Raw genomic sequence first — 10,088 nt, 5'->3', positions numbered from 1 at the left:
ACGGGGAGCTTCAAATCAAGAAGATTCATAATCTTAGTTCCCAGGTCACTTTCTCCAAAACAACCAGTACAACGTTTTTCCGTTTCTTCAACTTTAAACTTTCTCTTCAATTCATATAAAATAACAGACAGATCTGATCTATCCATAACGAAAAGACGTTTTATTTTTTTAATTATATTTTGTATGTCCAAGAATTGAAGGTTTGCTAGAACGACTCGTCGATCTTTGTGTAAATGAGCGAGAAAGGTAAGGGGATTTTTGCCTTTTCTCTGTGTGTGGGTGTGGACTAATCATAGTCTTCAACTTTTCGTAATATATTTTTAGCTTTGTACATATATAATCAATATATTTATATTACGGACGGATCACATATTTACTCATTAACATTTGATTGAAAATGAATCAACACGTTTTATCAAGCAGTTTCATGGAATGGCCATCAAAAGGCTGAGGCAAGAACAGAATCAATCAACCACAACAAACAGACGTCCAGGTTCTAAATTTTGTTAATCAATCTCTTCTTATTCATCATCTATCCATTTTAATTGTCTAGTACTTTCTAACGGACAGATAACAACAACAATTAATGTGTTCTGTTTTTTTAGTACAACATAGATTCGAAGTCTCAATCTTAATTAGATACATGTACCTTATGACTATCGTCAGTGAAATACCTTGCATTGTTTTCTTTTGTGTTCAATCTATTATAAGTAAATGATATATATTTTCTTTTTTGCAAGATATTTTATTTATTCTATAAGAAAATGATAATTCTATTAATTAATAATTATTTAAATGGGTTCATGTGAAGTGAAGCAGCGCTGGTCGCAATGGGCATCGCAAAAAGGTACACAATACACATGAAATCCACTTTCGGCGGTGAGATTGGTTGCTCTGTTTGCTTTACGATTTTTAAGGGATTTTTTTTATATAAGCAAAATTGAACGCGACGACAGAATATTCGACATGAAATTCTCAGCTTCGGGATCTAAGGAAACAGCACAGGTAACGTGTAAAGCAACGATTGTACTTCAATATTTGCTGTTCCGTCTGAAGAAAAATTTGGAAAGAGAGTATTGATGGTAAATTTTTGTTCCGGATAATTCAATTAGGGCATTTGAAGTCGATTTTTCGGAGATCACATCGTGGTGCGAGGCGGAAACTGTGGTGAAAATCGTCGAGGAAAGTGCTTGCGCGCAAGGTCAGTGTGCTGTTTCCGATCGATCGATTATTCGATTCTACTGCTATTTTGATTTGTGAACCGATGATTCTCTGAGGCCGAGTTTTAGAGATTGATAGATAAATTTGCAGCAGCGGTGCAATTCCTCTGAAACACGCGTACGTAACCCTAACCTTCAACTTATTCCACACTTCTTTTCAGTATTTCAATCGGGAAGAGATATGGAAACAATCGGCGCGATTCTATGATGCAGAAGGTTTAATCAGCAAAATTGCCTCTGCCTCTGCCTCCTCCGACGAATTCGGAACATTCAGGAGCGACGTTTCTCCCCTAATTCTCGCAGATTGAAGCCGTTTCCAGCGCTTTTGGCGAAAACTGTGTCCTCGGGTACGTGTATCGAACTTGGAATCGAAATGGATCGTGTTCTCTGTTAACTTCGTTCTTTCCTCCTTCTCGTTGAGAGATTAGATCGGATCACCCGCGACGTGAGGATGGCACCACAACGCCGTCGTCTTCCACTCTTCTTCCCGAAGGAAATGCGATCATTGAAAATTGCATCGACATTTTCCAGTGGAGCGATTCCTAGAAATCTCGTCGATTGTTCCCGACGTAGATAACAGCGGCCCTGGAATCGGCCAACCCTTGGACTTTGCCGGGTAATAAAATCGATTATATAATTTTAAATAGTTGTAAAAAAAGGGGGTGGGAAAAAAAAAAAAAAAAACTGCTCAAGGCCATTTATCCATTAGCCATTACGGATTTTAAGTTTTCACCAACAAATGGCTTACCAGTTACCGTTCGAAAAGAGTTCACCGCCGTCTCATTAGGCTGAAATTTGGGGCAGTGGCTAGTGCCCGCTCTCTTTTTAGCTTTAGACTGTGTTTTTGGGATACATGTAACATTTGTCGTTGCTGAAAGTGGCTAAACTGTAGTAGCTAAAAAGTGGTGTCCCATTCATATTTGACTTCCTGTCAAAAAACGCGTGGAAATCTAACTCTCCTAAAGTACATAAAAATTTTAAATAAATATAGAATCAATATTGTCTAATTACAATGATGCGGAGAAGCTTTTGCTATTTTGGGCCTGCATGGTCAAGATAATACTCATCTTCTTCACACATTTCTTAGATTTAATACTACCTCTTAGTTATCCATGTTTGGCAGTGTTTGTGAATTTATAACAACTTCTGCATAAAGTTCTAGCTTTACTAATTTTAGATATGAGGAACATCAATTACGACTTTGTACCACTATTGGAATCAATATTTTTGCTTATAATAACCTAAAGTTTACTTTCAATTAACCAGTTCAAGTTGTTAATGAGGACGAGAAACTATAAAGCATAAATTGATACCAACAAAAGATAGTTTTAATATTGTTATTTTTTTTTCAATTTTCAATTGTACATTTTTCTAATTGGATTTTGGGCATTTCAACTCTTTAAGTTTGGGTATTGGTTTTGTTTAGGGTTTAAAATTGGACTTTGGGTGCAGAGAATCAATAATGATAAATTTATGGGTAAATTTGTAACTTTATTTGAAACAAATTACCTAATTATTTAGTTTGATAGATTAGATTTCAATTCAGATTGACTCAATATTTAATAAATAGTTATTATTTTTTTCCCCTAAGAAATATAATAATTACATTTCGTACACGATGGGCGGGGGAGTGGGCGAATTATTTGGATCCCCCGAAACTGAGAAAACGCTGGCGTTTCACTTTAAAACCCGGGAAGTACCAAAATGGGGAAAGTCTGAAAATTTTCAAAAATTGAGCCTAAAATCTGAAAGGAGGTTCCGAATGGAAGAGCGCGCGACCTTAATGTTTCTGCAGATTTACTTTATTTCGTTTCGTTGTTTTGAAAACCAAAACTGGCGCTTTTCATTTGGCCAAAATCTATTCCCAATTTCTTCCCAAGTACATTTTCTACCCGCGCCCATAGCTCACTTAGACGAACGTTGCCCCTCTCCTTCTCAATTTCTTTTTCCAGCCCTTTTCAGATCCGTGGTAGACTGAAACTATGGCGGATAAGGAGAATATATTTCGAGTCACTCGGGGTTCCAAGAGGAGAGCGGCGGAGGCTGCAACTCCCGACGACCGCTCAGCTAACAAGAGGAGAGTCGTGCTCGGAGAGCTCCCAATTTTACAGAATGCTAGTGCTTCGCTCGATCGCAAGTCCAAGTCGAAAACGAGCAGACAGCGACGGAGGGTGAAATCAAGGGATACACCAGGGACGAGTGCTGCAGCTGAAATCAACACGCTTCCCGAAGGTGACGTCAAGTTAGCAGACGATGGGGATTCCGACGACCCTCAAATGTGCAGGGTTTACGCCTCTGATATTTATGAGTATCTTCGCGCAATGGAGGTGTGAGCTTTTTCGCCCTAATTAATACTCCCGCTTGTTTAATGAGATTTGTAGAAGCTAATTCTATATAATTGTAGCATCCCTGGCGCTGCTATTGTTGCGAATATTCACGGTGACGCTGGTCCAGTTAAATTGCTTCTAGTTTAAAATTAAGATTAAGATTAGACTTATACAAGGAGATTACTATAGGAATGGAGTATACTGGTCACCAACAATTTAATACTGATGCAAGAAGTTTGGTTACCCTCTTTCTGTGTGTATGTTGGTGGGTGCGGGTGTGGGGGGGCGGCATCGAAATCTTTATTAGGTCAATTTATGATACTTGATCCAGACCTTAATTTTAATCAGATTAGTCTGATTTCAATGGTGTTCTGATTTCCTGGGGGACATCAGGTCAATTTATGGTTCATGATCTTTATTTCAGATCTTAGTTTCAATCTGATTAGTTGTATTTCACTGGTGTCCTGACTTCCGATATTAATATTGAATAGGGGTTTCTGCTTTCCTTAATTTTTCCCTATACTGATTCATATTTTAACATTCAGACTGATCCAAGAAGAAGACCCTTACCGGATTACATTGGAAGGGTACAGAAGGATATAAGTCCCAATATGAGGGGAATTTTGGTGGATTGGTTGGTTGAAGTTGCAGAAGAATACAAACTTATTTCAGACACTCTTTATCTCTCCATTTCATATGTTGACAGATACTTATCTCTAAACGCCATCAGCAGGCAAAAACTCCAATTGCTAGGTGTCTCTGCCATGCTTATTGCCTCGTAAGCTTGTCAATACCCCCACCGTTCTGTTGCTTCCTGGATCATTCTTGTTTCATATAAAATCCCCATTAACATTGTTTTTTTGTTTGTTTGTGTGTGTAGAAAGTACGAAGAAATCAGTCCTCCACATGTCGAAGAATTTGTTTATATCACAGATAATACCTACAACAGAGAAGAGGTAATTCTCTACTAATCTATAGTTTAATTTTCTGTCAACCCTTTGGAAGGTTTCATCATAATCAGAAATGGTTGGATCATAGTGTTCTGCATGTTTTTTGATTCTGAAGGTGGTTGAGATGGAGGCTGAAATATTGAAATCACTGGAATTCGAACTTGGCAATCCCACAATAAAGACATTCTTAAGGTTAGTGCAGTGGTCTATCTTTTACTGCCTGTCATTATAAAAAATCTGCAGCATTCGTGTGGTTTCATAACTTATGGAGTATTGTTCTGATGTGCAGGAGATTTACCATGATTGCTCAAGAGACTTATGAAGTAAGTATCTTAATTCTCTGTTGATTGTAAGGTTGTCTAACATGAATTTCAGTTGCTCATCTCTTATTCCTTTTTGCAGTATAATACTTTGCAATTTGAATTCTTGGGCTATTATCTTGCTGAGTTAAGCCTGATAGACTACAATTGTGTCAAATTCTTACCGTCTCTCACCGCTGCATCTGTTATCTTTCTAGCACGATTTATGATCCAACCGAAGAGGCATCCTTGGGTAAGATCTTTGGACAGGGCTGGTATGTATCATATTAATTTTGGTAGGGATTGAGCATGTGTAACACATGTATATCTTGCAGACTTCAAGGTTAGAGCACTGTACTGGATATAAGCCAGCTGATATGAAGGATTGCGTTCTTCTTATACATGATTTATATCTCAGCAGAAGAGGAGGTGCTTTGGCAGCTATAAGGGAGAAATACAAACAACACAAGGTATTTTCATGGTTAAACGTCCCCTTTTTTGCTGGATTCAAAGGTTCCTGTTATGTTAAGAAGTTAAAAAATTTAGCTTCTGAGAGGTCTTGGAATTAAGTACTGTTATTTAATTTTATTTCATCCATCCCTGTTTTGTTGCAGTACAAGTTTGTGTCTGTCATGCCTTCTCCTCCAGAGATTCCTGTTCCATATTTTGAAGATGTTAGAATATGACTGTACAAGATGACAATAGTAGTTAGGAACTTACGATATGGGAGTGAATAGAAATTTATATTAGATAGAATATGAATTCCAGAGGCATGGTTCGGTTTCGATCTACACAAGCTCTACAAGGCAATTAGCTGATCAGCGGGTGTGCGCTTGGAATGGAACATTTTTGTGCACTGGAAGGCAAGCCAAAGCATGAAGGCAAAGCTGGCATATTTTCCCTTCAACATTCATTGCAATTTCTTCTTCCCTTGTAAAGATTTCTTTTGGAAAACAGATAACCCAATGTTGCTCACCTATTAGATTTTAGAATGTGTGTAGTCAAGTACTATGAACTGTACAAAATTCAGCAATGCACATCATGCATTGGGCCGGAAGCCCACTTGAAGCATAAAGTTGTCAAAAGTTTCTTTTTTCAAACTTCGAGTTCGCATTGTACACGAACCACATGTCTAATAATTGCAAGAACTGGAAAAGGGTACATTGAAAAACATCAAATATACCCTATTGTCGTGGAGCTTCCCTGCATTGTAAAAAGTTCTCTGAAGGGCAAATGGGCTGTTTTCCAAATTCTCTTGCTCCAACTCGAAGAGGGAAAAGACAGAAAAGAGGGAAGATCAATATGCTACAAAATGCTTTTTTACGTAGCCTTAAAAGTGACCCTCTGGCTGCAGAGGTTGAAGGGACTGAAAGCTAGAAAGAAAGGCAAAATGGAAGAAAGAATATTTAAAAGGGCTTCTGCTGAAAAGGAAAAGTGGCCTCGTCTCGTCTGTTGTGTTGCCTGTTTTGCAGGTTGTCTACTCGATTGCATTTTACTCTTACACTTTCCCTTTATCCTTCTTCTACACCGCCCTGCCATACATACAAAGCCATCTCACTTTTTCCCTCCATTCGGACACCTTTCTCTCCAAACTTTCCCTCAGTCTCTCCATGGAAGCTCGGCTGCTTCTGTTAATGGCGGTTTTCACTCTTCTGGTCTCCGGGGAAAACCAACAGACAATGGGGGTCGTCGTCGATATGCAAGGTCGCCACCGGAAGCAGCTGCCGTCGCCACCATCGCCGCAGCCGTGGAAGCACTCATTCAATGCGCTGTTTTCAAGCAAGAGGAGGGTCCCAAACACATCGGATCCACTCCATAATCGTTGAAGCATTTGGAATTGGAGTATGAAGTTTTGGTCAAATGGGTGGTTGTTGACTCTATTGGGAGTCGTGGCCATGTGGGACTTCTGCTTTGCTCGTGAATTCGCTCTCAGCTTTTCCCGGCTGCAACCTTTATGGGGAAATGTGTCCCTCTCCATTGTTTTCCTTTTCAAAATCTTTTTTTGTAAAGTTTAATTTTAGCATAACTCTTACCAACAAAAATATCATCTCTTCTCTTCTCTGCTACTTTTCAACTTCTCCAAAATCTGTGTGGCCATAGTTTTCCTCTCATCTAACCCTTATCTTTAATCTTTCATAGTATTTTGAATGTTAAAAATCATGTTAATGTAATCGTGATGATCACACGCATCCACAAGTTTGTTAAGGTTTGTGCTTTCATTTTTTAATATGTAAATTGTTGTAAAGAACAAGGAAATATACAAGTTAAACTATATATAAATAAGGCTATGTGGCTGATATAGTTTTCTACTCATTTCTCTTTTAACTCATTTATTATAATTGCTTTTTGAACTTTCATCGTATACTTATTTAAAAGGTTTTTATTTTATAATGTTAAAGCCAGTCTAAATACTAAAATATGACTAATTGACTTGAAACTGAAGAAGATGAACCACCACTGTTGCCATATTTTTACTCATGCAACTTCAATTTTAACCTTATAGTCACAGTCATATATATTGCTTCCACTATGCCCCCTGGACTCGTGAGGTAAAATAAATTTGGGATATTTAAATAGAATACAACTTTGTATGGTAAATTCAAAGAATCATAAACTATTTAACATTATTTATACCATATATGATAGAATGTCGAGGTTGCTCAACTCTTTAAAATAAATATTAAAAAAGGGAAAAAAGAAATTTTTATAAACAGGGTATTTTATGTTATTATAAAATAGCTAGTGAATCAACTTAGAGAGTATGTATTATTAAGTTATTCATTGTGTTTTTTCACTTGACATTTTTATATGATGAAACTCATATGTTTAAACGATGGATACATCAATTATAAAGAATAAACATGGTTAATTTATGCTATATTTTAAAAAGAATTATAATGGTTTGTTGATGCATAAATTTGACTATGTAGAAATGATAAAATTTGCACCACTTTCTTATTGATTAACAGAGTTCAATTGAACCTGAAAAAAAAAAAAGAAAATTGGCGTGGTGGTGGCCCAACATAATGCTTAAGTTAGATTTGAGTTCGTGTTAAACCTAACAAGGATTAGTACTTTGCTTTAAAGCGGAAAACTTAAAATCTCCCTGATATATTCTTTTTTTGAATCTGGACTCAAATTCGTTAAAAAAAAAACCAAGCGAATAGGACTAGCCCAGTAAACTCATCTCACGGAATGAGGTCCATGAGACTCGACTTCATGGATTAGGTCTTCTTGGTATATGTTTACAGATTTAGGGTATGTTTGTGACTGATCATAGAATCAGTCATTTTGCAAAAAGAAATTTAAATATAATTGATTTTCCAAAATCACTATCTAAAGATGTGTTTGGGAGTGATTTTGGTTTTTGCCTGTTATGCGAAAGTAGAAAAATAAAATTAAATGAGATGTTCTCGTTTAGGAGTATTGTATTAAATTGATTTTTTGACGGTGACTTTCTAGTAAATTTTCTCTAGCTTTTTTTCTTTTTCTTTTTTTCTATCTTTCGTTTTAGGTTCTAAATTATATGTTAGGGGCCATTTAGGGGTTTTAGGGTCTAGGATTTTAATTTTAAGATTTAGGATTAGAATATAGAGTATAGTGATTTATATTAGGGCTTAGGGTTTTAATTAATTAAGGTTTAGGGTTTTTAATTTTAAGATTTAGAGTTAGGATCTACGGTTGAGTGATGTGTATTAGGGCTTAGGGTTTTAATTTTAGGATTTAGAGTTTTAATTTTTGTTTAGGGTATTAGGATTTAGGGTTTTAATTAGGGTTTAAAAACCTTTTTTTTAGTACAATATGTAGAGTGAGGAATCGAATTCTAGTTGAAGATATATGTCAATTATCATTAATGATAATTATGGTTTAGAGTTGTAATTTTAGGATTTGGATTTAATGATTTGTATTAGGGTTTAGGGTTTTAATGGTTAGGGCTAAGGGTTTAGGTATTTTTTTTTTGTCAATTAACAACCTAGAAGATAAACCATATTTATGGCGTAAAAAAAAAAGAAGATAAAAATCAATACAATAATATTTAAATTTCAAACACGCAATATTTAAATATTTATATTTTGCTTTTCCAAACCAACTCCTTTTTATTTTTTTTTTTCCAGATCAATCTAATTTTAGTTTTACATAACTTGGATTTAGAAGTTTATAAATTTCAATGGTTTTTTATTAGTATATGTGGAATGGGTGAGGTTCCAACTCACAATCTGGAGATACGTGTTATTATTGTTGACCTACGTTCGCTTTGGCTATTAATTTTTATGATTATATTGTTTTAATTTCAATAATTTTCTTTACTAATGATTTTGTTTCATATAGTTTTTTAATTACATATTCTAATTTATGAATCAACACAATAATTATAATGAGCACATGTTCTAAACTAAAAATAAAACAGATTTGATAAATAAAATTGTGATTCCTTACCATTAGTCAAATAAACTTTTAACACACATTTAAAGAGGCAAAAAATTGTTAATATTCTAATGAATATTTTGAAACTAAGATATAATATAATATCTTTCAAAATTCTTCGAAATCTTTAAAATTAATTATTTCTTTTGTGAATTTATTACTGAGAATTTTTTTTAGTAGAACATGTGGGGGTACGGGATTGAATTCACAACCTCATGGTTGGAGGTATATGCCAATTAAAACTTAAAATATTTAAAAATATACCTGTTGACGGTGATTTTTGGCAGAGGGCCACGTGGTGTCAGGATGAGCAGTCCGACCTGAGATCTACTAGACTTGAAACCAAAGAACTCGATGCCGGTGTGGTGTCCGCCTAATACATTCCGACGATCAAGTTTGTAATAGGAATATTTGTAGGAAAAGACACCTCAAGTAATAGTGACATGTTTTTCACTCTGGTGAGGATCATGGTCATTCATTTTATAGCCTCGGTGGGCCGATCAGGAAGGACGACGGTTAGAGGTGGTAGGGTGTCACACACTGTACCACCGGACAGAGGGGAACGTGGTTCCGACAGCAGTAGGGTGGCGAACCTTTTGGGTATGTCGCCTAGGGCCGCAGGATGTGCTATCGTACCAACACAGCATGCGTTGCTAGCTGCGGCCGCGTATGTGGCGTAATCGTTTATAGTCCTTTGTCCCTCTCCAAGCGGACGTGTTTCCTGTTCGATAACGTCCTCTCTGAGAAGGTGGTTCTCAGTGGACCCACGCTTGAGAAGGGGCGGATGCGTGTCCTGTTCAGACGCTATCCATAACAATACCAAATTAAATATAATATTTCAAATATATATAATAAAATATTTATCTC

At 36.2% G+C, this 10,088-nt stretch overlaps 1 protein-coding gene across 7 annotated transcripts; it reads left to right on the top strand.

Moving 5' to 3' along the window:
- Window positions 1–416: 416 nt before the first annotated feature.
- On the top strand, window positions 417–6,862 carry LOC111008392 (putative cyclin-A3-1). 7 transcript variants are annotated; one of them, XM_022281080.2, is made up of 12 exons: window positions 434–493; window positions 812–1,005; window positions 1,113–1,201; window positions 1,382–1,836; window positions 3,183–3,547; window positions 4,093–4,325; window positions 4,428–4,503; window positions 4,613–4,689; window positions 4,787–4,820; window positions 4,900–5,049; window positions 5,132–5,266; window positions 5,411–6,862. In XM_022281080.2, the coding sequence occupies exons 5-12, from the start codon at window positions 3,203–3,205 to the stop codon at window positions 5,480–5,482; spliced, it is 1,122 nt and encodes a 373-aa protein (XP_022136772.1). In that variant the 5' UTR covers window positions 434–493; window positions 812–1,005; window positions 1,113–1,201; window positions 1,382–1,836; window positions 3,183–3,202; the 3' UTR covers window positions 5,483–6,862. The 7 variants fall into 7 exon arrangements, with proteins under 7 accessions (XP_087976100.1, XP_022136772.1, XP_087976103.1 ...); XM_088119977.1 differs by having other exon boundaries at window positions 3,173–3,547; XM_088119978.1 differs by having other exon boundaries at window positions 436–493; window positions 1,382–1,567; window positions 1,649–3,547.
- The last annotated feature ends 3,226 nt before the right edge of the window (window positions 6,863–10,088 follow it).

This window comes from Momordica charantia (assembly GCF_013281855.1).
Source record: "Momordica charantia cultivar OHB3-1 chromosome 11 unlocalized genomic scaffold, Mcharantia_2.0 BLBB01000011.1, whole genome shotgun sequence".
Classification (NCBI taxonomy): Eukaryota; Viridiplantae; Streptophyta; class Magnoliopsida; order Cucurbitales; family Cucurbitaceae; genus Momordica; species Momordica charantia.
This window is presented reverse-complemented; position numbering and strand designations above follow the sequence as displayed.